At 35.1% G+C, this 27,790-nt stretch overlaps 1 protein-coding gene across 1 annotated transcript in view; it reads right to left on the bottom strand.

The window, feature by feature from the left end:
• Nucleotides 1-27,790, bottom strand: part of m (zona pellucida domain-containing protein miniature) — a 99,493-nt gene that overhangs the window by 16,589 nt on the left and 55,114 nt on the right. Inside the window, exons 4-6 of the mRNA XM_089728137.1 lie at nt 17,400-17,547; nt 13,123-13,221; nt 283-459 (exon numbers count right to left, since the gene is read on the bottom strand). Coding sequence (XP_089584263.1) covers nt 283-459; nt 13,123-13,221; nt 17,400-17,547 — 424 coding nt within the window. The remainder of the gene's footprint in view (nt 1-282; nt 460-13,122; nt 13,222-17,399; nt 17,548-27,790) is intronic.

Here is a 27,790-nt window from a genome sequence, read left to right as displayed (position 1 = left end):
TTTTGTATTCACGCTTAACAATATTTGCTATGTGTATGTGCATTACTGTAATTCTCATGTTGTATTCGTTATTTTAGCTGTTCTACACACACTCATCACTTTTAATTATTATTCTCATAATCCTCGCAGGTCTGCTGGAAGAGATTTCTTAAAAAAATAAGCAGTGCCTTTGTATATAATTTTCCTATTACTCTGTACTATGTCTTCTTTTTTGTGTGTACATAAAGAAATAAATAAGATTCTATGCATGGATAGAGTCATGCATAAATGATGATAATTTACCTCTGAAGTCCAATTGGACCACTTCCAGATCAGCGATAACCATAGGGGGCTTCGAGGCCGTCTTCTCATAGTCGTTGAACCACTCGCAGCGGAGTCTCTTGGCTTCGTCCCAAACTTCTAGCAGATCTTTGTCGTACTGCACCACAACCGTGTTCTCGTAGAACTGTCCGTGCAGATCTGTAAAATGCGGCCCAACTGATTCAAGTTTTCCCATAACGCGCCGGTGTTCCCGCACCTTCTCATCGAATCATTAACAAGACAAGATATTATTATATACTAGAGGTCCCGCAGTAGTCGAAATTCGACTATAATTAATTAGAATTGTAAGTTTGTACACTATTATGATTGTATTTTATACTTCTATAATTACAAATTTCACTAAGGCTACACTATAAAAAAATATGAATAAAGACAAACAATATTTAAACTATTCTCAATTTGACAACAGACGTCAAGAACAAAAGTTTGACAGTAAATATTATGCATGCGTGTGTGTGTCAAATACATGGTATGTAGTGTGTGTAATGTTTTCTTTATTGATTTAATGTATCTTTAAGGCATTATTTTTAAAAAATATTAGCATTGTGCACTTCTTCTCAATATTCTCTATAAGTGTGGAAAATTTCATGCTCCTCCGTCCGCGCCATTTTCGTAAAAAGGGATACAAAGTTTTTGCTTCACGTATTAATATATAGATAATGTTTACTGTATGCACTAGGTTTGTGTTCCTAATTCTTTTTTCCTTCTGCGGGCCTACTGGAAGAGATTTCAACATGAAAATAAGTAGTGCCCTTGTACTCTGTATACTTATTGTCGTGTTTCTTCTCACAGCTGTATGTACAAAATATATTAAGTAAATAAATAAGACTATTATTGTCATCTTAATCGTAATTTTGCTATTATTCTGAAAATCTTGATGCTTACAAGCACTTTTCTCTATCATAATATCTCTCTCTATGTAGTAATCTCGCCTAACTGCAACATAGCCCCCTAATTCTTGACCCCGAAGACCATATCGAAAATATTAGAAATAAAGCATACTGCGAGCTAGCACGGAGAATTTCTACTAAATTACTGTTTTTATTGTCCGACCGCTGAAATAATACGTTCCCGACGGGGTCATGATCACAAAGATGTAACTTTGATATGGCTTTGTATTTAAGATTGAATACTATCTTATTAACTAAAAAATAAAAAATAGTTATCATCAAAAGAGAGAGAGATAGCTCCTTGTGTAAAAATTGTATAAAGTCATTTTAATTACTGCTATCATTTTACGTTAAATTGAATCTAAAGTCGATTGTATTCACGTGGTGATCGAAAAATACTTTTGCCGAACCTATTGAGTTTCTTACAGAATAGTTTAAGTCGCGAATTCGATCCGGTGCTAGATTCAGCGAAGCACTGCTTTTGCTAGGGCTAGTGTTAGCAATTTCTTTCAGGTTGATCCCGTGAGTTCACCTACCCGTCCGCGGAAACTGCAATAGCCTCTAAGGCTACCAGCGAATCAATAATGAAAAAAACAACTTCTACCGCAAAACCCTGCCCATTTCTGCCGTGAAGCAGTAATACGTATCGGTTTGAAAGGTGGGGCAGCCGTTGTAACTATACTAGAGACCTTAGGTATCTCAAGGTGGGTGGCGCATTTACGTTGTGGATGTCTATGGGCTCTAGTAACCACTTAACCACTTAGCACCAGGTGGGCTGTGAGCTCGTGCACAGAACTATGCAATAAAAAAAAAAAAAAAACAACGACATAAGGACAAAACCTCAATTTTATGTTGACATCGCTCAATAACTCAAAGCCCGTTTTAGGTTACATAAACTGCCCCTCACAGATATGAGTTGAGAGCGAGTTGCGGGTACAACTAGTAGGATCGGCTTGGTCGACGATTATCAATTATCATAACGCGTGGTATCGACAAAACGTCGTGACTAAAACCGAAACCTGAATAGCGAACACACAAAACGTGCAGAGCGGATCGCACCGATCGTGGATTTGTAGAAAGCAAAGCACTAACGGAATTTCTAGTGTGCTGGTCGTATATTTGTTTAAAGTTCTCATAAAATGCTATGATCATGGGGCCATGCGTTATCTTAATGAAACTCTGAATAATTATCGTGTGTTTTTTTCGATGGCTTATTATGTATTAGTGAATGGCCTAGCGTGACTAATTTCTCTTGTAAATAAAATTAGGCCAAAATTTTACTTAACAGCTTTTTTTATTTTTTATTTATTTAGTATATCTATTTGATGCTTTGTTGTTTATGTGAAATTGTGATTGTTTGCATTTTATAATGTAGTATTTTCAATTATTCCTTGATTTCATAGCGATATTAGGATTATCCAGGATATGTCCATTTGTAAATGTTATGTGTAGATACTCAATTTGTGGTGCATCTGCCTATTGTATTATACATATATATATTCTTTTCATTTACTAAATATGAATCAAAATATTGAGATTTCATTCTATAAAATTAATAAATAATTGGCCAAAATTAATAAATATTTATAACTATACTAGACTAATATTGTTAACTATACTAGACTGGTATAGTTATAAATGCAGTTTGAAACTCAAAGGTCTTCGTGGCAAACTTGTATCATACAAGATTGTGAAGGCACCATCCCACTAAAGAAGTTTGTGTATAACAAGAAATCTCGAAAGAAAAATAAAACTGAAAAATATATACAGAACTGAAAGAGATGAAAAGCGCGTTGTAAATGATTCAATCCAATCCAATTGTAAATTGAACATTGTTTCTCAAAGTGGACTAGAACAATATAATATGTTAATTTAGCTCCAGTAATCGCTCAGCACGGTGTGCAATACGGTGTGAGCTTGACTATCACCTAAACTTGGAATGTTATTGTTTTAAGGAATACAGTATATGTAAGACGTAATAAAGTAAATAATAAATAAGAAGTACATATGAAATTCTGAGTCCGTTTTACGAAGAAGTCGCTACGAGCATATTCAAACACAAAATTCTAAGAAAAAACTAGAACATAAAGTTTTTACAAGCTCTGAATTCTAAGAGATCACGATATAACTTGAATCAAAGAGGTTTAATTTTGAAATCCTTATTATTGCTAGGGCTGTACCTAAGCGGACATACTTCAACAAAAAACTTGATGCGGGCCTAAGAACGCGGATCAGGCCGTGCGCAGGCCATACAAGCGAAACAGACCTTTAAGCGCTTCCAAGTAACCAGAGGATTCACGGATATAAATCTTCGAACATTGAAATGTCGGCGATGTGTTTAAGGATGAAAACGGTTTGTAGCAATACGAGGTGAAGTTGTAAGGAAACGTTCAAAGTAGTTGAGGGATGGCGTCTTTCAGTCGAGTTGCAATGGGAATATGGGCTTTGTGCGATGCGCAATGTGGTCAAGCGAGAAAGGATTCCAAGAAACAATGCGACACGCTAGGGTTGCCCGCATCTTAAACATTCTCTACATGCAGTTAAATGGTTTCTATATTCGTTGTACATTAATGATTGGTTATTTTTATTATAATCCATAGTCAGAATGGTGTTAAAGAGGCAATTGGAATTAAAAACCAATCAAAACCAAAATACCTTAAGAAGTAAGTTTGTAGTTAGCAAAATAAGATAAAATGGTTTATGGCAATACCAAAGTGTAAAAGTTATAAATTTAATGATTATGTTTGAAACTATACTTATTAAACGTATGATGTTAGTTGAAAATAATTTTAAATTATTAACCAAAAATAATTAAAAAAATAATACGTATTACTTTTGTTGTAAATAACCAGTTTCACTCAACTTTTAAAAGGTTTAACAATAATTTTTATGATACAACGTATAAGGGCTTTCCGAAAACTTAACCGGGGCAACCCTATAAGGAGCGCGCCAATCTCCGTTACACCCATAACAGTAAAAGATTCAACTAAGAATCTACAAGAAAAATTCTCGCTACTGGGTCTGAGATCTGTAAGCATCATAACTAGGAACGTATTTATTTTCAAATTCGAATGCTTATCTTTTGTTTATTTTTAGTTATTTATTTATTTATTTATTGCTTAGATGTGTGGACAAGCGTGTTAAGTGGTTACTGGAGTGGTTACTGGTACATATTATATCCGAGCCCATAGACATCTACAACGGAAATGCCGCCACCCATCTTGAGATATAAGTTCTAAGGTCTCAAGTATAGTTACAACGGCTGCCCCACCCTTCAAACCGAAATGCTGCTTCACGGCAGAAATAGGCAGGGCGATGGTACCTACCCGTGCGGACTCACAAGAGGTCCTACCACCAGTAATTACGCAAAATTATAATTTTGCGGGTTTAATTTTTATTACAAGATTCCTCCACCGTTGAAGTCAATCGTGAAGATTCAAATCCATAATATAATCATTAGGCTCATTTCACTGTATGTTTTATCATAATTTATCCGTCACTGAACCAAGTGTTGTGAACAGAGTTTTGTTGTATTATGTACGTTTCTATGTTATTCATAAATATGAGGAGAAAAAATACCATTAACAGTGTTTGTTGGATTTCCAAATATATCTATGTCGGGTTGCGAAAAGAGCCACAATCAAATCCAGCGGAACAAACACAAATGGCTAGTTAATTTTTATCCTAAAATAACTATTATGTACCTTTTCATTGCAAGTTCAACTTATTTTCAATAGAGAAAATAATAAAAGTATTAATTAATTCATTTATTTTTAAATTAAAAAATGTAATCACTCGACAAGAACTCCTCATTACCACATCGTGATGTCAAGAAGAAAACGATCTTTTATAAATTTTACTTCGCAAAAATTCCTTGTTATTTCTTGGGATTAAACATTAGAAGAACTACTATATATGTGAAGAATTTTAGCGAAACAAAATCTAAACCATAGTTTTTCGCTAGCATCCATCCATTGTAATATGTATTTTAGTATTGATTCTGTATATAGCAACTGATATTATACTGATGAGCTTTAAAGGGGATGTCACGAGAATCGATTTTGAGCGATCGATATACTGCTGATTAGAATCGTGAACCAAAATTTGAAATTTAAATACGCCGCTCGACAGCCCTGGATTTGCTCAGACAAGGAGCGGACACGGCGCCGTTACACCCATAGCTGTAATGGACTTGAATCGAGATTAAAAAAAAAACATTCGTTACTTTGTTGAAAGGAGACCAGATCCAGACCTCTTCTACAGATTTATAGCTAAATTGTTGTGAACAACCGATACTTTACGAGTATTAAGATACATTGTAACATGTTTATTAATCTACAGAGAATGCTTCTAGTATAGACATAACGAGGTCGGATTTAAAACAGTTTTTCAATAAATATCATCCCATAAAATTAACTAACGCAGTTTTTGTTTTTATATGGCAATCGAAAGAAGTTAACCATGGAATTACAATTCATAATTAGTCTATAATATCTCTATTAGCAAATGCGATTGTCAAATTTTTTTTGTATTTTTTTATGTTTTATTTGTCTCAAAGTTGAGTGAACGTGATCATGGCCCGCCTAGTGTAAAGTGTTTCCGAGGTCCATAGACATCGTAGTTTGAATGCGACCACCCAATCTGAGAAATAAGACCTAGTGTTCTATCCTCCAAGACGGAACCCATGACTGGTAGGCCGCGGAAATACGCAAAATGGTACCTAAAACCTTGCGTGGAATTATGACACCTATAAATGTAGCAAATTCCTAAAAATAATCTATACAAATAAATAAAATTGGATTACATATTAATTATTAAAATAAACAAGTTTTGCCTATTTGTACTAATAAAATAACCACTTTTTACTAAATGCGTAAGTATGTATACACAGTACATATACCAAAAATAACATTTTTTTTTAATTGAAGTGAAAACTTCTTTAGAATCGTTGTGATTTCAAACCGGATGCAACGGAAAAAACGACAGGTAAGAGACACAAATACAAAAATGTGTAGGATGAAGCCAGCAAAGAATGAGACAGAAATATACATACTATTTAATACAGCGCCATCTGTGAGATTTTTTAATACTAACGTGTGTATGAAAGCTCTTGTAGTGAATTTTAATTTAGGATTATACGTGAAATTAAAATATCAATTCACAGAGGGCGCTACCTTACAATTATTTACTAATGACGAAATTTTACATATACTTAAGACGTTTAGGATAATTGTATTTTAATTTTGGAAGGCTTCACTTCTACCACGTGTGAATTGCACACATTTTGTATTTTGTAATTTATTAATTTTATTAATTTTTTATTTTTTATTATTTTATTTATTTTTTTAATTTTGTCTGTCTGTCTGTTTGTTCCGGCTAATCTCTGGAAGGGTGGACTGAGTTTGACGGAACTTTCACTAATAGGTATCTGATGATATAAGGAGTAACTTAGGCTTTTTTTAGACTAGTTTCGCACCGCGGCGTCACCCGCGATACGACAATAACCGCGAGTAGCATCGCGGGACTCAGCTAGTCACACATATAATAATTAATTAAAACAACCTAACATACTCATATCACTGGGAGGATAAGGTTAAAGATATGCGATATAAGTTGACATCAATCGTTTTCTCTGATAAATTATAAACAGTCTATTATGTGGATTTGATTTTAACGAATCCTTAAAGGAATTTTGGTTATTGGATTTATTCACCGTTATCTGTTTGTTATAAAACATTGTTCCATATTATTTATTACTCACTAAAAACATGTTGTCGCCATGAATCATCGTGTTATATTGACATCACGTTATGTCAAACCCCACTAAGTAGGATAACGGCAAAGCGAAGATGACGTTAGATAGTAAGAAAACACAGGAAAGCATTTTCTCACATCATTTAAATCCAACGTTACTTTCATTTTAGGTTTTTTTTTTTTCTGTTAGAGTCAATCATTTTGAGTGACAACACAAGGTGATAATTCGATTCTCGGCCGTTAAAAGCGAAGTACATTTGTCGAGTGACGTTACAAGAAACAAAATTTAAATGCTGTTCACCCAATCGCAATTAAAAAAGTTTTCGCTTTTTACTGAGCACTAGGTGTTGATGATTCCGCAAGCATGATAACTTTAAACACATTTATTATCGATAGTCGATTAACGTTTTGAACGTAATAAGTGAGTCGTCTATTATCAAAGGTGGCAATCTGTGAATTTGGAAAAAAAAATGTTATTGATATGTCAATACAGATTGATTTGAATATAATCGTCTCTTTCAAAGAATACGGTTCAAAACCTGCATTAAATAAAGGTTAATAGTTAACCTGTTATTTATCTAAGATGTCGTTCAGAAGAGTTTTGTGACTGCCAATGGAATACAAAGTCAATAATTTGTTTTTCTGATTTACCAATAATTGTCCAAAAGTCACATTGCCGCCTTTGATAATAGTCGACTCAAGTATTCAAATGAAAAACGCGTATTGGAATTTGAAATATGTCGAACGCTTTCGAGGGAACTGCAGAGTGATTCCAGAAAATTCTGTAAAACGACCGTTGCGCGCTTTTCAAGCTATTATTGAAACAGCAATAAAATAATATGGTAGGTACGCGAATGTATTAGAAGGGAAACGAGTGCTATAAGGGAATGCGGTGGCGTGGCTCGCAGCGACGACTTCCATTCATTTGTCACATAAATTATCCGACCAGTGTGACGGAAACAAGGAGCGCGGACGATGCGCAACAGAAAATGTTACATCCCTAGTTGCTATATGCATTCTTTTGTAATGTCCAGCTTGCAGTTTTTATTGAAATGAAACAAAAATTACGAAGACGATTAAATGAAAACACCAATTTCGAAAACAAAATGAAAGTAATTGAAATATGTTGCAGTTGTATTTAAAAAAGAAAACACGTGTGGCACTCGGGGACTGCCACGGTAAAGCTATTGCATAGCATTTTTTATCAACTTATGCAATTATAACTAGACAATAATAATGTAATATTAAAACAATAATAAAATAAGACCACGCTATATTTATAAACATTAACAAAAGCAAAACATTAACTGTCCCCTTCACACTCATAAGCTAGACCGCGCGAGAGAGAGATGGGCAGACTTTTCATGACGCACATGCGGTGCGACGTCACACCGCGCGCCTATTCACAAACACTACACAAGGCAACGTGTGAATGTGTTGAACGCAAGCTACATGGTAGGCGGATTGGGGGTGTTAGGTTTTATTTTCGTTACGGAATTTCTTGATTCGGTCGCCGCGCTCAAAGACATTCAATAACTTAAAACCTTAATACGCAATACGAACTAATCTTCCTCATTTTAATTCCCTAAATATTTAAACAACTAATCGTATATTAACAATTCTCTATGTATGTTTCATTGACACAGTCCACATTTATCACAGTTTTAAATTGCCGATTTACTTGCCGGCCGACTTCTCGTCATTTTCACAGCAAATAACAGTGTAGTATCTAACACGTTTCAGAAGCGGTAATTTTTGAAGCACGCGCGTATATCGTATGTGTTTAATGCGACCGGAGCATTTCTCTTTTCTGTCGTACAATCCGTAACGCTAGTCGTTATACTGTATGAATTACTACGGTGTTAAGCTCCAGCACCATTACGACTGCACGACGTTGTATTTTCTATTTTTATTTTCAATTGTTTTTTTGTTTTTGTTTTACAAGACACGTGGGTGATTGAGTTTGTTGTTCGTTCGGTTTGATTACGAAAATTCAAAACAATGTTCCATAAAGAAGTAGTATTGTTTTGAAAATATTTCAATATGGCCACTAAAGTGACATTCAGTGATTTAACAATGAGTTCTATTGGCCGACTGTCAATATTATTACGGTGTTTTTTTTTGTTGCTTAGATGGGTGGACGAGCTCACAGCCCACCTGGTGTTAAGTGGTTACTGGAGCCCATAGACATCCACAACGCAAATGCGCCACCCACCTTGAGATACAAGTTCTAAGGTCTCAAGTAAAGTTACAACGGCTGCCCCAGCCTTCAAACCGAAACGCATTACTGCTTCACGGCAGAAATAGGCAGGATGGTGGTGCCCACCCGCGCAGACTCACAAGAGTTCCTACCACCAGTAATTACGCAAATTATAATTTTGCGGGTTTAATTTTTATTACCCGATGCTATTCCTTCACCGTGGAAGTCAATCGTGAACATTTGTTGAGTACGTATTTCATTAGAAAAATTGGTACCCGCCTGCGGGATTCGAACACCGGTGCATCGCTTCAACACGAATGCACCGGACGTCTTATCCGTTAGGCCACGACGACTTCTAAGACACAGTTGAAATAATTATGTGAATCTTGCAGGAATTATCGAACGAATGTTGCCATATAGATAGAATATGATAAATGTAGGCGAATGAATCCAAAACACAGACAAATTGAAGAGTCATAAAAGTAAACAATTAGAATCGCCATTCCATTGAATCAATCATAAAAGACTCTTAATTTTTTTACGTCGTTTGCCGCAAGATGAAGAAAATTAAGCGTTATTTGAAACACGGCGGAAAAGATCTTAAAATTAATAGCAATTAGTGTTCTTTGTATTTAATGACGTGTCGATTTACTGTGGTGCTGCAGAAATCACTAAATGAAAGATTATAGAATTCTAAGAACAAAATTCTAGCTTCCGGCAGTTTAACGTTTTTTTTATTGCTTAAAAGGGTGGACGATCTCACGGCCCACCTCGTTATAAGCGGTCACCGGAGCCCATAGACATCTACAACGTAAATATCGCCACCCACCTTGAGATATAAGTTTTAAGGTCTCAGTATAGTTACAACGGCTGCTCACCCTTCAAACCGAAACGCATTACTGCTACACGGCAGAAATAGGCAGGGTGGACTCGTGCGGACTCACAAGATGCCCTACCACCAGTTCTACGCTGCTTTAAAAAGGCAAACACACCATAAAACCAAGAAAGATATTAGATTATTAAGAGTGAATCGGATCCACTCCCGAAAATAAAGACAGATAGTAATACATACTTCCAACTTACCATACTTCTTATTCAATAGAGTTAATTTAAGAAGCACTTGACCTCATGCGTCAGTTGATTTTGAACGTATTCCATTGCGTGCACCGCCCAAATACATTTCTTAGTTATTAAGGTTAAGCACTACGATACTAGTACACTACAGAGTAAGCCATACCCACACAATCCCTACTAATATTATAAATGCGTAAGTAACTCTGTCTGTTTGTTTGTTTGTCACGCTTTCACGCCAAAACTGCTGCACCGATTTGAATCAAATTTGGTACACAGATAATCTAGGGCCTGAGAAAGGACATAGGGTAATTTTAATTTTGCGAAAAAAGTGTTGTAAAGAGCTGAAATTATCTGATAAAAAGTTGTATGGAAGTATCGACATTTTTAGAGTTAAAAGCTTGAAACTTATTTTTTAGGCTGTGGTTTCGATATAAATAATAATAACACTAAGCTTACACATTAGAAAAAAAATCTGCCATCTGGGAGCTATTTTTGCGTGCGCCGCAAAAACCGTTGGAGTTACACGTATATAATGTAAAATGGGAATGTTTATCTCAAATAGTCCTCCAATATTGCCCTTGAGAGCATATGTGTATCTTTAATTTGTAAGCCATTAGCATATATCTACTAACTTTTATTTGTAAGCCATTATCGCCAATATAGTGAACCCTAAATATAAGAAGAAGAGGAAAGATTAGATTTTTTGTTTGTTACGTCCTTTTTTTATTGTGCTTGTTACTGTCCGGACCATATTTGTATAATAGAATTATTCAATAAGATCAATAATAAATTACAGTTCCCGAAACTAAGCGAGGGCGAGTCACTAGTGAATATTATAAATTTAATGAATTGATTATTATTTATTCAAAACCAGCTGACCCGGCAGACTTTGTAGTGCCTCAATCGATAAATAAAAGACCAAAACTTTTGTATAAAACAAACTTAAAACAAACAAAAGGAATCCGTCCGACAGGGGACACATCAGAGGAAAAACACAATTGTTATTTTTATTTAATTCCGAGCATTTTCATTCGTTGATCTACCTTTTAAACCTTCTCTGGACTTCCATAAATAATTCAAGACCAAAATTAGCCAAATCGGTCCAGCCGCTCTCGAGTTTTAGCGAGACTAACGAACAACAATTCATTTTTATATATATAGAAGATAGAAGATAAATATTTTTTGGTGAATATAAATCAGATACGGGGACTAGAAGCCCACTGGGCGTTATGTCGTGACCGGTAACCACAGTCATGATAACATAAATGACACATCCAGAAACACGAGGTCAAAGTCTCTGTCCAGACTAGCTAACCAGGGCACCCAGTCTACCCATACTTCAAACTGGTGGTATCCGCCCCTGCGAGCAAAGAATACGCGTTATCGCCAGGCGATTTTATGCGAACCTACTCTTTTACAATATATCTGTTGAATTTAAAATAAGACTTTCAATTTCCTATTGATTGGAGAATAAAAAGGTTTGGTTCGTATCATTACAACATAGAAATATATTTACTGATTTCACAGCAATAGTTCCGGTTCGTTTAGTTGTATTAAACCGTAACCAGATTTGATTATCTCACTGCTAATGGCGTTAGAAAATAACTTAAATTGCGACATATTGACAGGAAGAAAAACTGTTTTATTTTATTGGAATCGAGACGTGTTTACGACTCATCGTCTTATCCGAGCACATAGTTATCACAACGCGAATACCGCCGTCCTATTCGTGACGATTCGTGGCGGTCCTATCACACAAATCGCTACAGGATTACCATATAGACACATCGCACTCGTCCATCCTTCGTTTCCAGGTTACCTATATTTCTTTGGATTGAACGGTTTTACCAAAGTATTACCAACACGAACAGTTTTTCTTTGAATTAGGTTTGAAAAACGACCATGAATATCTGTAAACACTCAGAAAGGTATTCTCGTCTGTCTATTGAGGCAACAAATAAGAAAATACATGATTAGATAGTAATTGAGGGTATTGAGCTGAGATCAAAACACGTACGTAGCTATTTGATAAGGATGTGTACATTTTTAGATATGTGACTTCGAGATCGTCTACTTGCTAATACTTACTATTTTCCCTACACCCGTCACTAGAAATAGCTACCCTTCGTTATTCTCTAGCCTGAGTCACCTTCTGAAAAGACTGGGTGTAAGTTCATTCGAATCTGTACTTGGTTTCATCCATTTTGATATGAAGTTAAAGTTTCAATTATATTGTATGACGACTATAAAAACCCTTAAAACTGGAACACGTGAATGCTTCACGGCATAAATAGGCAAAAGTCGTCGTGGCCTAAAGACGTCCGGTGCATTCGTATCTAGCGATGCACCGGTGTTCGAATCCCGCAGGTGGGTATCAATTTTTCTAATGAAATACGTACTTAACAAACGTTCACGATTGACTTCCAAGGTAAAGGAATAGCGTTGTGTGATAAAAAAAACCCGCATAATTATAATTTGCGTAATTACTGGTGGTAGGACATCTTGTGAAGTGCCACCACCCTGTTATTTCTATCGTAAAACAGTAATGCGTTTCGGTTTGAAGGGTGGGGCGGCCGTTGTACTATACTGAGACCTTAGAACTCATATCTCAAGGTGGGTGGCGCTATTTATGTTGCAGATGTCTATGGGCTCCGGTTAACTTAACATAAGGTGGGCCGTGAGCTTCGTCTACCCATCTAACCTATGAAAAAAAAAAAAAAGGGTAGATATTTATTATTCTGAATCTTCAAATGCCACAAGGTCATTCACCTGAGATTTCCATGCTGTGTTTTTTTTCACAATGTAAACCCGTAACTCTGACATTGGTATACTGAAATTTCTTAATAATATAATACTGAAATAAATAATTCTGAAATTTCTTACCTGGTTTTGTCCCGCACTTGGCGTACGCGATCCTGAACGAGAAATACGTCTGGCCCGTCGATGGTGGCACGTACACGCATCTCGGGTCACCGTGCTGACCTGCAATCACGGACAGCTGTAAACGTGCTTCATAACAACGTTGAGGCCATGATTTATTGGTTTCTAAAATTAGACGGGTCTTAATGACGCATTAGTAAATTGTTTTTCTTTTATTATTCTTTCGGCAGCTACTTCGGACGTAGTCAAGGTACTTATGGTCCAGCCGCTGAAATATAGCGTACCTCATTTTTGTTTTTAAGGGATTTTATGACCTGGTAACTAAGACCTTTAGTTCATGTCTTATTTTAATTTATATTCTTATTTTTATGAAAAATAAAATAAAATAAATAAAAAATGAAATAAAAATATGGAGTGAAATGAAATGAAGATGTCAACTTAAAATAAACAGTCACAGCTTTGCCTTAAACGGCAATCGCAATGGCAAATAATAAGAAACGCGCGGAATAAGTTTTTGAAGAATAGTTTTTTTTATTTTTATTATTCTTCTGTTTCCTTCACACCTCCAGTTCTAGTGTAGGATAACAGGATAAAAATAATTACATAAAAGTTAAAATTAGCATATATCTCGGAATTTTAGTCAATTTTACTGGTGGTAGGACCTCTTGAGAGTCCGCGCGGGTAGGTACCACCACCCTGCCTATTTCTGCCGTGAAGCAGTAATGCGTTTCGGTTTGAAGGGTGGGGCAGCCGTTGTAACTATACTTGAGACTTTCGAACTTATATCTCAAGGTGGGTGGCGCATTTACGTTGTAGATGTCTATGGGCTCCAGTAACGACTTAACACCAGGTGGGCTGTGAGCTCGTACACCCATCGAAGCAATAAATAAAAAAAAATTAATAGTATTTTTGTTTTTCAAAAATATTTGTAGATACAGTCAGTGACCATATATTATTTATACTTTTTATACTTTTACTTATAAAGTGTATTTTCTGAATGATTGAAAGAATGAATATTTTGTTTAATATTATTAAGGAAAATCCACTAGTTTTTTAATACTTGTAATGATTTTAACATTGACATAGCTTTTGTAGGATATAGAGCGTATGGTATAACATTCTTGTTCTGATTAAATTTTTCCGTAAAAAACGTAGCCCGCTCATCATCTCAATATAATGGGGGCGGTAGTTCGTTATCTCTAATGATGTTAGACTACAAAAGAGAACCGGTAAGACACATGGCCCGTCAGATTTATTGTTAATTACTAATTTCATATTAATTCTTATTCTCTAATTAATAACGGGAAGATACCGTTTTAATGTTTAACTTTTATAGTGAATTTAAAACAGGGCTATCTGTGTAAATAATCTTTCGTTTTAAAAAACTAATTAATAACCTCCCACGACAGGGCTCAGCCGCTTTGCCTTAAGCCAAAAAGAACCTAATAAGTGTGTCAAATCAAACTGCGTGAATCAATTTCAAGAAGCGATACTACGTGTTGATAATTACAGTAATTGAAATATTCATTTGTACAGTAATATTAATATTAATGTTCTTGTTACCATTTAAAACATATACACTATGATACAGACTATAGCTTACAAGGAATTACTAAAACTAGTCTACATAAAAGGTTGACTTGATCCTTTATTTGAAGACTTTTTGGCGGGAGCGCGAGGAGTGAAGTTGTGTGATTTGTTTTATTTTGTCTATTTAGTGTTTCTTTAGGTTTGAATGTGTAATAACGATGGTTTATTAGCTGTTTAATATCTGTGACAGTGCACGAATGTGGAAAAATGAAACAAAGCCGCTGGACGTAACTTCTCGGGATCCTCCAAAAAGTCCACTGAAAAAAATCTCAGTAAATAACCACCATTTTACTGAGATTATATTTCATCCCATATCATTTCATTTGATAGCATTCCGGTTGATTAATGTCTCAAATTAATCATCTTCATTTAGTTTCATTCCATATTATAATTTTTCATAAAAATAAGAATACAAATAAATATAAAACATGACTTAATGGTCTTAAATACCAGGTCATAAAACCCCATAAAAAAAACCTTTATTTTTTTATTAATTTAACCAGCTCGGTATAACGGCCACCTCACCCTTCAAACAAGTATAGCAGACTTCTTCGCGGCCGAAATAAGTAGAATGATGATATCTACATTTTGGAATTTACAATACGCTCTACCGTCATCGGCGAAGCAATAAATTTCGCGAGAAATCATTGGAGAACTATTCATATTTTGATACTTAGATGGGTGGACATGCTTACCTCTTATCAGTGTGCTTAGTGCGAGTTTTTTAACGTTCACGATATCGTAAAAGTTAACCCACAGTTGTCTCGAGTTAGAACGTTTGCCTATGCTTGTCGCAAATTTAAGTTAACTTTTACGCTATCGAGAACGTTAAAAAACTCGTACTAAGCCCACTGGGGTTTAGTGAATACCGAAGTCCATAGACATTAATGTAAGTGCAGCCACCCACATTGAGACATGAGCTCTAAGTCTCGATTTTACAGTAGAGCGGCTACCGCACCCTTCAAACCAAAACTCATAACTGCTTCACACCAAAAATTGGCAGGATGGTGGTACCTACCAGTGAAGGCTCACCAAACGTCCTAGTAACGAGTATATTACGCGATTACCAAAATTATAATTTTAGCGCTTTTTATTTTTATTACACGATGTTATTCCGAAAGCAGTTCGTGAATATTTGTTAAACATGTATTTCCATAGAAAAAATTCGTACCTGTGTACGGGATTTAAACACAGGCATACATGTATGGTTTGATACGAGGTAGGTACAAAAATGGCGGGCATCTTATCCTTTTGGCCACTACGACTTAAAGTTGGACATCCCTGACTTTAACCTTTTAAATTCAGCAATATATATCAATAAATATAAAATAATGTTGTCTAATGAAATCTTATATACCATATACATATTATTATATTATTTAGCGATAATTTTAGGTTAATAAAATAAAATAAAAAATACAGTTCATAATATGGTATACGACTGATACTGACTTTTGATATTCAGATAGGTGTAATTAATAAATTTACCCATTCTGTCTACGCGTATGTTAACTTGAAGAACCGTACGCGGCCGGTAAAGATCCGCAATTGGGGCGTGCGCCGTATTAATAATTCAGTTCTTAACAATTATAATTGTCAGTGAAACCTTCGTAATTACTGTTACAATTAGCGTCGGCGCGGTCTGAATACGACATGTGCTGGAAGCAAACAGTACTGTTGATATTCTTCTGTATTTTACCTTATAAGTCTCATGTTTTATTATCGCTCTCATTCAATTTATCATAGCGGCTCTCTGACTGAGGCTCGTTTTTAATAAAGACTTAGGAGACTTGAATTTTGAGCTTAAAGATGAACACGATTTAATTAGTGACCTAGTTTCGGGTCTTTTTTCATTGCTCTAGTTAGGCAAATAAATCCAAGGGCCCTATTTGTGTTAATTGAGCATTGGAGAATATAGACGAAACTGAAATGTGACGTTGGCGTCGCAATGGTATTTTAAAATATCTATTCGGCCCTTCAAACCGAAATACCTAGCAGCTTCAGTCAGGGTGTTTTATGCTTATCATAAATAAATAAATATCTGGGAATAATAATACTGATAAATAAATCACGCCCGGCCATCTAGCTGGCCCCAAAGATTTCCTGTGTTATGGGTACCAAAAACGGACATACAAATTTGTGTACATTTAAAAATATATACATGTAGACAATTAACAGACAGACCAAGTCACAGAGCAAGCGAACCTTTTCATCACACGAATGTTTGCTTAATGTGGGAATCGAATCCACGACCCTCGGCGCAGCAGGGGCTCTAACAACTGCACCACAAAGTCAATGGCGCTAGTTAACGTTATAAATTTGATTCTACTATACGATGTAAATGTTTCATACCGTATTCATACATTGTTGAAACTAAAACAATCGTTGCTTTCTGCGCTAGTCTGTATCTAACATTCAATAATGAATGCTATAAGCTTTACGGGAACTAGGTCGGATACTCTAAAGCCTTGTTCGGACTAGGCGAGTATTTTAGTCGAGTACCGAGTAATTTAGTGGCTAAACTACTCGCTACTCGCCCGAAAAAATAGAACAAAATGGACTGACTTTACTAAATTATTTACTAACCTACTCGACTAAATTTTTGGTGTTCAGACACATTTAGCTACTATAGTCGGTACTCGACTAAAATACTCGCCTAGTCCGAACAAGGCTTAACGGATTCTACTAACCTTTAGACGAGACAATGCCCTCGAAGGGATGCGAGAACGTGAGGTGCACGTCCATGTGGTCCTTCCCGCACATGACCTCTAGTGACTGGATAACGGGCATACCCTCCGGCCTCTCCATCGGCCATAATTCGCCAGCAGATACTCGACTCTATGAACAAAACGATACAGCATAAAATATCTTGGAAAATTATTCAGAAATGTGAGATAATTTGATCGATTTTAAATTTAATGATTCTCGGCAAAGGTTTTAGGGATGTTATGGACTTGTGTTGAGACGAAATGGAAATAAAGTTGGTAAGAGAGTGTTAACTATGAATGTGAAAGAATATAGAGAACTAGCGACCCGCCCTCGCTTCGCTTCGGAAACTGTAATTTATTATTGATTTCTACAGTATTTAATGGATGTTATTATACATAACTATATAAACCTTCCTCTTCAATCACTCTATCTATTAAAAAAAACGCATCAAAATTCGTTGCGTAGTTTTAAAGATTTAACCATACATAGGGACAGACAGATATAGGGACAGAGAAAACGACTTTGTTTTATACTATGTAGTGAAGAGGTAGACATAAGACGAAATGGATGGATTGTGTAAGAGACGATATGTGTAAGAGGGGAGTGAGCGAAGAAATTATATATGATAGAGGAGTATGGAAGGAGAAAACATGTTGCACCGACCCCAGGCGATTGGAAGAAGAGCAGGAGAATGATAATGATGACGCCTTATATGGCCAAAGTATTTTTTTCTTGAATAATATTTTGAGACCAAAAATTTAGGTCTTCAGTCTATCTATTTTGGTATATTGCAGATATATTCTGAGCAAATGTTGTAGCCAACATTTTCTGGGTCAATAAGTGCCAATATAGATGAAATCATCAAAATGTAGATATTTAATAACTTAGCAGAAAGGAACTATCGAAAAATATGCTAAAAACGAAATAATAAAAAAATCGATTTCAACAGTAATCGAATCGCAAAAACTTCTAGAACTTGTACAAACCTGTCATGTATGTATGTAGATATCTATAAGCGTCAAAGAATGACAAGCTCTAAGCGACAATGTGTGAAGGAATACATAGAATTATCACATAATACGACAAGCAGTATAACGTTCTCTAACATCGATACGCAAGATTTACGACAGTCCAAAGACTTATTGTTTCGACCATACGATAACATGTTTAGTGATGTTTTCATTTATTACTTCTCAATTGTATGCTAGATTCAGTCGTAAGATGGAAATTGTTTTTTTTTTTTTCAATCCACCTTGTATTAATTGTTTAGTTCAAACAAGTAGAAGACGCGTAGCTGCATTTTGTAAAACACGAGTTTGGTAGATACAAAAAATGCATGAAAAATCTACTGCATATTTTTTTTTGCAATGTAATTATTTTCTTGCAGTAGTCTTTCTTATTAAACAGTTAATAACTCTATCAATTATGTTTTTTTTTTATCTACAAAGCGAATGTTTCAATTTTTGTGATTTCAAAAACAAAGAACAAACTCCTTGAACGTCCTTGTCATTGTCGATGTCCGTGTCATCAGCGTGACCTAACACCATCAGATTGGCCGTGTGCTCGTCTGCGAAGAATCTTTTCATTATCAATAGATAAAAAAAGATAGATAAAATAGATTCTTGATAAAAAAAAAGAAAGAAAAACGGACTAAGAACTGTATAAAGATTTAATTAGTTAACACCGTACTGCCTATTTCTGCCGCGAATTTCAGTGTCTCTGAGCTCTGTTGGTCGTTTAGCTTGGCTAACAAATATCCATACAATAACACCGAAATAGTCATACCCTGTATATTATTTTAATGATGTATAAAATTGATTCTAGCCGTGACATAGTGTAATATGTACATAGATTATTAACAAATTAGTTTTTCAATGGTCGAAACGTATTTCGTTTCAAAATTATATTCTATTTATAAATAAAAAACAAAAAACAATTGTTTGTGTTCCTAATTCTTCTTTCCTTTTGCGGGCCTACTGGAAGTAAGTAGGAAGAAGTAGTACCCTTGTACTCTGTATCCTTATTGCCGTGTTTTTTCTAACAGCTGTGTGTACAAAATATATTAAATAAATAAACAATAATGAAAAGTTGAACAGCTTAAAAAATTGCAAAACCAAACGTTCTACAAATTTTAGACCATCCTAAAAATAAAACGGCTGTTGTTCAATTTGTAATTTTTATAGAAAAAAAAAATCAATAAACACTAATCAAAAGGCCCACTTTCACTACGTTTGAGTTGGGAGTTACCGAGAGCATTAGCATCCTAGAGGTGAATGTCATTGAGAACGAGGTTCGGCTCGGAGGTATTTAAAAAATTTGGAATCGCAGCATTAGTTGTCATTCAATATCTGTTCACAGCAACACTGACATGTGACCTCCGATGCGGTACCTCTGTAACCGACTTCAAAATAAGAGGGGGTTCTCAATGAGACTATATTTTTATGTGTGTTTCGGGCAAACTGTTTCCAAGGTGAACCGATTTTAATCATTGTTTAATTATTTAATGCTGATAACTGATAGTGAAAGAGAGAGAGAACATACTTTATTGCACACCAAAACACACAGCACCAGAAAACAGTCAACAAGCAGATACGTTTGTAGAATAGGCGGTCATGTGCTTCTCATGTAGTCCCATTAAAATTTTATCAAGGTCCGACCAGTAGTTTCTGAGTTATCTTTATTAATACATAGTTAATTGACTTCAATTATGTCATTGATGAAATTCTCATATTATTAAGTAGAAATCGGTTTTCTTTTTTGTTAAATTTTAATAGTATTGACAATGTAAACGTAAATATTATGAAAGTAATTGCGATTGGATTAATTTAGAAGATTTTCCGGTAAAAAAATATCAGAGTTATTAGCGAATGTGTCAAGTTTTCATACAAAGCCATGTTGCGTACATTACAAACTGAATTACCGTCATTGAAATTCTTTGTGCGTCAGTTTTTGATACAGTGTTTCATGTAACACCAATAAATAGCCGTTCTATAGTTAACGCAAAGCAACGTTCGTAACTTGATCACAATTCTAACTTTTAGTTTTTTTAGGTTAGACTAAGTCGCAACATAATTATTACGAAGTCTGTCAGAGCAAACTACCTTCCCTTGACGCTGACCAGATGGATCTAATTGTATTTCATATCGTGCAAGGCAATGATAATAACAAAAATTCAAAACTCCCATCACAAGTTTCGTTTAATTTTATGGGATCAAGATTTACAAGCACAAGCTTCTTACTTCGATTTTAAAAATAATAAACTCCGTTCTATGGAACCGAATGTGTAACAATGCATTGTTTCTACTATTTCAGAAGTAATCCTCGAAGTGCCAAGAATAACGACAGTTAACAAAAAAAAACAAGGAGTACTCATTTTTAGACATTTTAAATCATTAAAATCCCTTCTCATTTTTTTCTGAGCGCTATGATATTTATGATGATTGATGATTCCACAAACTACTATTCATGAATGTAATCAGTCTGTTCGAAGCGGTTAGGCTTTGCTCCTAAGGCTATCAATATCCATGACCGAAAATGCAATAGTTTTGCAGTCAAACACCACGAGTTATACGAAAAATACAAATACCCCTTTAAGCCAATAAATGTTTACTTCGTACTACACTTTAAAACAAGAAAGCCGAATTTAAAAATAAAAAACCGCCAATTCGTGCAAACAAGGAATTCCTTAGTGAAACGCTTATAAAGTTGACTGACAAGAAAAGAAAGCGATATATGAGAATGACTCACATTAAATGTGTGTTTATTCGTACCGTCCGCGGAACTCGTGAAATATTCGAGATATGTGTTATACTTCCGGAATCTTTATGCGGCTTTATCCCTAGTTAAATAGTCAAATGCTAAATATTCATTCGTCTCTGGTATTACGAAGCCTTAATAAAGGTACTACTGTGATGTATTAGAATTCGATGGGTGGACTAGCTCACAGCCCACCCGGTGTGAAGTGGTTACTGAAGCCTATAGACATCTACAACGTAAATGCGCCACCCACCTTGAGATATAAGTTCTAAGGTCCCAAGTATAGTTACAACGGCTGCCCCACCCCGAAACGCATTCGATGTCGATGTCTTCACGACTTCACACGATGTCTTCAATAAAACATTCAGATCTGGTTAAGGAACCGGTTGGTGGTATTCTAAACCATGCGGTCCATGCCAACCATTATCGAACACTGTGGAGGAAAATCACATGTCATTGTGGTCGCGATCCTCAGCACTTAGGGGACGATGAAGATGAAGAAAATTTGATGGTAAGACGTCTTATGACCCGCACCATTACCACCACCCTCTCTATTTCTCCCGCGAGCGCAGTAATGCGTTTTGACGCCCGGTAGGATAGAAGTTCCTTTTGCTATTTCTTCATTTTGTTTGTATTGATGTAATGATTAAATAAATATTAAAGAGTCAGTATAAGATATGAAAAACGTATCACATAAGACGTTAATAAATACTAATAAAGTTGGTACAGCAAATAAATTTGTGGAATATTAATGAAAAAATATATATAGCCTTTTTTTTTTCTTAGATGGGTGGCCGATCTCACGACCCACCTGGTGTTAAGTGGTTGCCGGAGCCCATAGAAATCTACAACGTAAATACCGCCACCCACCTTGAAACATGAGCTAAGCTCTTGCTTTTTTAACAGTACAACGACTGCCCCGCCTTTCAAACCGAAACGCATTACTGCTTCACGGCAGAAATAGACAGTGGTGGTACCTTCCCGTGCGGACTCATAAGACGTTCTACCAGCAGTAATTACGCAAATTATAATTTTGCGGGTCTGATTTTTATTGCACGATGTTATTCCTTAACCGTGGAAGTCAATCGTGAACATTTGTTAAGTACGTATTCCATTGGAAAAATTAGTACCTGCCAGCGGGATTCGAACACCGGTGCATCGCTACATACGAATGGACCGGCCGTCTTATTCTTTAAGCCACGACGACTTCAGACCTAATTTATCTTCATTTATCAAATATTTTTATATTCTCAAAATCAAAGTTGAATCGATAGAAAATAAAATCAGTTTATTATGTAATCGGGAAGTACCTCAAAAATCATTGTAAAAAAATGTCGATGTTTGACGTCGTTTTTTCATTGTTACACATTTTTCGGTCTAGATCCTCAGCCCGCAAACAAAACGTGCGATAAGGTAATCCTCTCCTAAATCGCCTAAAATAAGACGCTCTAAAATAAAAACGCACGCTTAGCAAAAAAATACTTCTGCAAGTATGTATTATGTAAATTAAAGAAACTAGGAAGCGGCACCGTCCTCTACATACAGAAAAACTATTTAAATTTATAAAACCCTCGCAATCCACGGGTAAGAATTAATTGGCACTAAAACTGTTTTTTTTTAATGCGCGACCTAAACGTTACCATGGCAACAAGTCTGGTTTTTATTGATGTCTTTCGGAGCTTTCGTCATCTACAAAAACTTAAAGAGGTTGCAAAACTTTAGTAACAAAGAACATCGGATCGATTCCAAGAGGTTTAAACAATTTCAATATCTTGGTATAAACAATTACGTTAAAATTACTTAACGTAAGATTATGAGGTTTGCTTCTTAGAGCATCGTCATTGCAGGAATATGATAATGTCTTAGCTCATCATAAAGGTCATACAATTCCGCACATAATAAAATCTCTTTTGAAATCACACAAGTCGTTCTCAAACTACGAAGACAGGTTTGGGGAACTTGATTTTACTGAAAAGAACTGTACCAGTCCACTTAGAGTCCACATAAATTACAAATAATGTACTAATAAATCGTCTTCGAATCCGCCATAGTCCTGGATGTGTGATCTCAATATTTTTAGTGCGGTCAATAAATATTATTATTAATTATTAGAAGTCGGTAACGACGAGGACTGTAAACTATTCGAAACATTCGAACATTAAAATAATAGATGGGAAATATACATAAATATTCGTCATAAAATTGGTTTTTAATTATATGAATTACGGTGTACAAATATACTATCAAAGAGACACGACATAATTAATAGTATAAAACCGAGTCATTAGGTTTGGTGTTTTTCGAGTCATTCTTGATTGACCCGTGTATTTTTAGCGTGTGAAGTAGTTGCGCGCACCGATGTAACGATGTGTTTCATTGGTAAGGATTACATTGAAATTGATGAGTAACATTAAATATAAATGAATATAAATAAATAAAACTCTGACGTCAAAGACCTGCTACTGGGTTTGACCGAAATTTCACGATCCATAACAATTCCACATATGAAAAGGATTCCCGGACCAAGTATGTTTGTGAAAGATATTTCTTTTTCGCGGTCCGGATGAATCTGGGATTGCAGCAGACACGACGAACTGTTTGGAGATATGTGAAAGCCGTATTTTTAATTCGGCAGGGAATTGTAGCGACGAGGCAGTGATTTTTTTTCCCTACCTATGATAATAGGGGCTCAAACTAGGAGGTGTGGCTAACACTGGCCCTAGCAAAAGTAGTGCTTTGCAGAATCTACCACCGGATCGGAAACGCGACCCTCTGAGAAGATCCGGCGAGAAACTTAGTAGGCTGTTCTATGGGTTAGTTTACTCGCGGAACCCTTCGTCGCAAATGACGGGTTCGACGAGGATGGTTACCGGTGCTTAAGGTACCAGGCAGTGAAGCTACATGCCCAGGATAAGGAAAGGGGGCGAAACGGCTTCGATCGGATTAGTAGAGTAGACCAGTATCGGTTTGTTGTCTACTGTAGTGATCCCTAGTCTTCAACTGAGAGAAATGTGAAGACTGCAGTTATTTAATTGTCAACAATTTTGTTTTTCTCGGCTTACCGTCGACGTACTTATATTGCTTAATGACTAAACGGAAGGCTATTTTCTAAATATCATTAGCGCCATTCAGCTTCCGCTTGGATTTCTAGAAATAATTCATGAATCAATAGAACGAAACAACCAGGAATATCGAAATTTGAAATATATATAAGTAAATTGAACCCATTTTTAACTCTAAGCGACAGTTAATAGAAAAACTTGCCGCCCACCGCAACATTGACCGCTCCTAGACTGAACGCATGACGCATTTTAGCGTGATTGTAAATCGAATTATCGCCTTGAGGTTCGTTGCGAATTATTACCGGAATAAAAAAGAAGGCGGCCGTAATTACCGACCGGTAATAGATTGTGTTTATTAATACGTTAAACTTTGCTATTTTTTTTTTTACTGAGCGCCCAACCTTTCCATATTTCGAAATCATTAATAGAGATTTTTTGAGAAATTTATCTTCATCTATACTTAATACTAGAAACGCGAAAGTGAGTTTGTTTGTTTCGCTTTCACGATTGAAATATACAGCCAATAATTATGAAATTGTATCGGCGTTGTCAAGGTTATAGAAAATGATTGAGGGTAGGTTTCGTCTAGATGAACTATATATTTTTTTAGTTTATAACCAAAAAAAAAACGCTTAAATAGCAAAGTAAACTAACAATTTTATTTTATCTTTTTTTTTTCTTCTTCATATCTGTCAAAATATTAGAGTGAAGTTATAAAAACTTATCATTGGTACTTGATGCGTGCGAAAATTATCAAATTAATCAGACGCGTTGAAGTCAGTGAAAATTACATTCAAAGATTCCGTTACAAACAAATCATGCGGAATTTGCAAAAAAGCTTAATAGGCTTAAACTTTCATTTTCGTTTTCTCTTCAAGAACGGCCTGTTTATCGACTCTAATTGAAGTACGCTAAATACAAAATTTAAATCAATTTAAATTATAATAATTCCTTGTTTTATATTTATGATGATAAAATTAAAGTAAAATATATTAATACGTAAGCAAAAACTTTGTATCCCTTTTTACAAATATTGCGCGGACGGAGGAGCATGAAATTTTCCACACTTATAGAGAATATAGAGAAGAAGTGCACAATGCTAATATTTTTTTTAAATAATGCATAAAAGATACATTAAATTAATAAAGAAAACATTACACACACTACATACCATGTATTTGACGCACACATGCATGCATACTATTTATTGTCAAACTTTTGTTCTTGACGTCTGTTGTCAAATTGAGAATAGATTAAATATTGTCTGTCTTTGTTAAGATTTTTTATAGTGTAGTCTTAGCGAAATTTGTGATTATAGAAGTATAAATTACAATCATAATAGTGTACAAACTTACAATTTCAATTGATTATAGTCGAATTTCGACTACTGCGGGACCTCTAGTTAAAGTAAAACTTTAAGCGTTCTCTTTATGACACTTTCGTGAGAGTGTATCTATTTATATTTCTCGAAAAACAAAAGAGATGCTAAATAAAAAATTCGTACAATATAAGATTAACATTAAATTGCATCGTAATATCGAAATAAACAAGTTTGGAACGGCTGCGTAATTAATGAATGCTAATCCCAATTATTAAATCTTTCGTGAAAGTTTCACGTAGGCGTACATTTAAAGACTTGCGTATATTTCTCTTTTCAAAAACACGATTTACATCTTCTTGCGTCATCAGTGACGACAATACCGATGTTTGTTTTATTGTTTAGATCGATGGACGAGCTCACGATTCACCTGGTGTTAAGTGATTACTGGAGCCCATAGACATCTACAACGTAAATGCCGCCACCCACTTTGAGATATGAGTTCTAAGGTCTCAGTATAGTTACAACGGCAGCCCCACCCTTCAAACCGAAACGCATTACTGGTTCACGGCAGAAATAGGCTAAATGGTGGTACCTACCCGTTCGGACTCACATGACGTCCTACCACCGGTAATTGTAGAAAATATCTGTGATTAAATTTTGATAAATCAAAAAAAAATCTAACATCAAGAATTACCTCAGTTGGCCTCTGAATGAACCAATTGTTGGCCAATGAACCAAAAATTTCATTTGAATGAAATTTTCTATTCAGTGCAGATGAGTTTACATTTTTTCTTAAATGAATTAAAATGAATGTAATTATATATAATAACATTAAGCTGCGGTAACTAGATAAGGCTGATTGTGCTCACAGGTTGTGTATACTACCTTTTTCTTTGGTGTAGAGTGCTCATGGCAAATCTGATATTAAGTTGTTACTGAAACCATGTGCAGTAAAACGCATATATTGTGCTTTACTAACCAACACCAGTTACTTTCAACATCAGATGGGGTAAAATGGAATTTGTCAATAAACAATTAAGGACCACGTTTAATTAATGTATGAAAGCGTAATACTCGAAGACCAGATTATAATAATTATTATATTATGACTAGCCGAATGACCAGAATGTGAGTCGGGTCGTATCACGCCGCTAACTAATACCAAGCTATTTAAAAAAGTCTCCAATATCAAATTGAATTTCTAAATCGTATTTAAGCTTAAAATATGAGCAACCTTAATATATTTATATCCAATTATAATGAAAAAGAAAGTAAAAGACTAAAAATATTCAAAGGTAATCATATTTATAGAATTTTGATTTCACTTTTATTTAATTCAATTGACTCCTAACACGGAAGTTCAATGACACGATGACAGTTGTGGAACATTATGAAATGCATTGATTTGAAAAGGCACTAATCTAACGAGCATAATATGCGTATTAATTACTAGCGACCCGCTCTCGCTTCGCTTCGGAAACATTAAAACACACATGAAAAAAAAAAAAAAAAAAAAAAAAAAAAGTAGCCTATGTTCATCAGGGACAATGTCGGCTTCTAATGGAAAAAGAATTTTTCAAATCGGTCCAGTAGTTTCGGAGCCTATTCGAAATAAACAAACAAACAAATCTTTCCTCTTTATAATATTAGTATACAAGTATAGATAAAAAATTAACATAGATTTATAATAATTAAATCCAACTTTAATGAATCCGTAATTGATCATCTCACATCACAATAAGTTATAGTCTATACGACAATAAACTAGAGATGTAGGTGCGGAGTCCCGGCGGACTTTTGTTAGCTTATTTTAGTTCTCAACCACATGTCAAATTCCTTTCCCGATTTGACGATCCCAAGACTTAGCTTAAAACCTGGATTTACCACCGGTAAAAATGCTAAATAAGAATTGGATTAATATCGGCTCGTGTATAATTAACAATTGCATCTAGTATTTTCTTCAGTTTTCACGTTTTTTCAAACTCACTTTTACGTCCGCGATCACGAAAAGTCAAATTTCTTTGAAACGTCTTGATTATTATTTCCATTACTAGATATTCAATCAGAAGTGTATCTAATACTTATGATGGTGGTGTAGATTTAATGATGTAAAAGGATTAGTAGTGGTTAAAATGACTGCTGACGTAGTGATGTAGTTGAACAAATTTAAATATTCTTTTGATTAGTTTTTCTAACAAATATTTGTTCTTTCATCGTGAAAGTAATTCATCAA

This window comes from Bombyx mandarina, chromosome 06 (assembly GCF_030267445.1).
Source record: "Bombyx mandarina strain Sakado chromosome 06, ASM3026744v2".
Lineage (NCBI taxonomy): Eukaryota > Metazoa > Arthropoda > Insecta > Lepidoptera > Bombycidae > Bombyx > Bombyx mandarina.
This window is presented reverse-complemented; position numbering and strand designations above follow the sequence as displayed.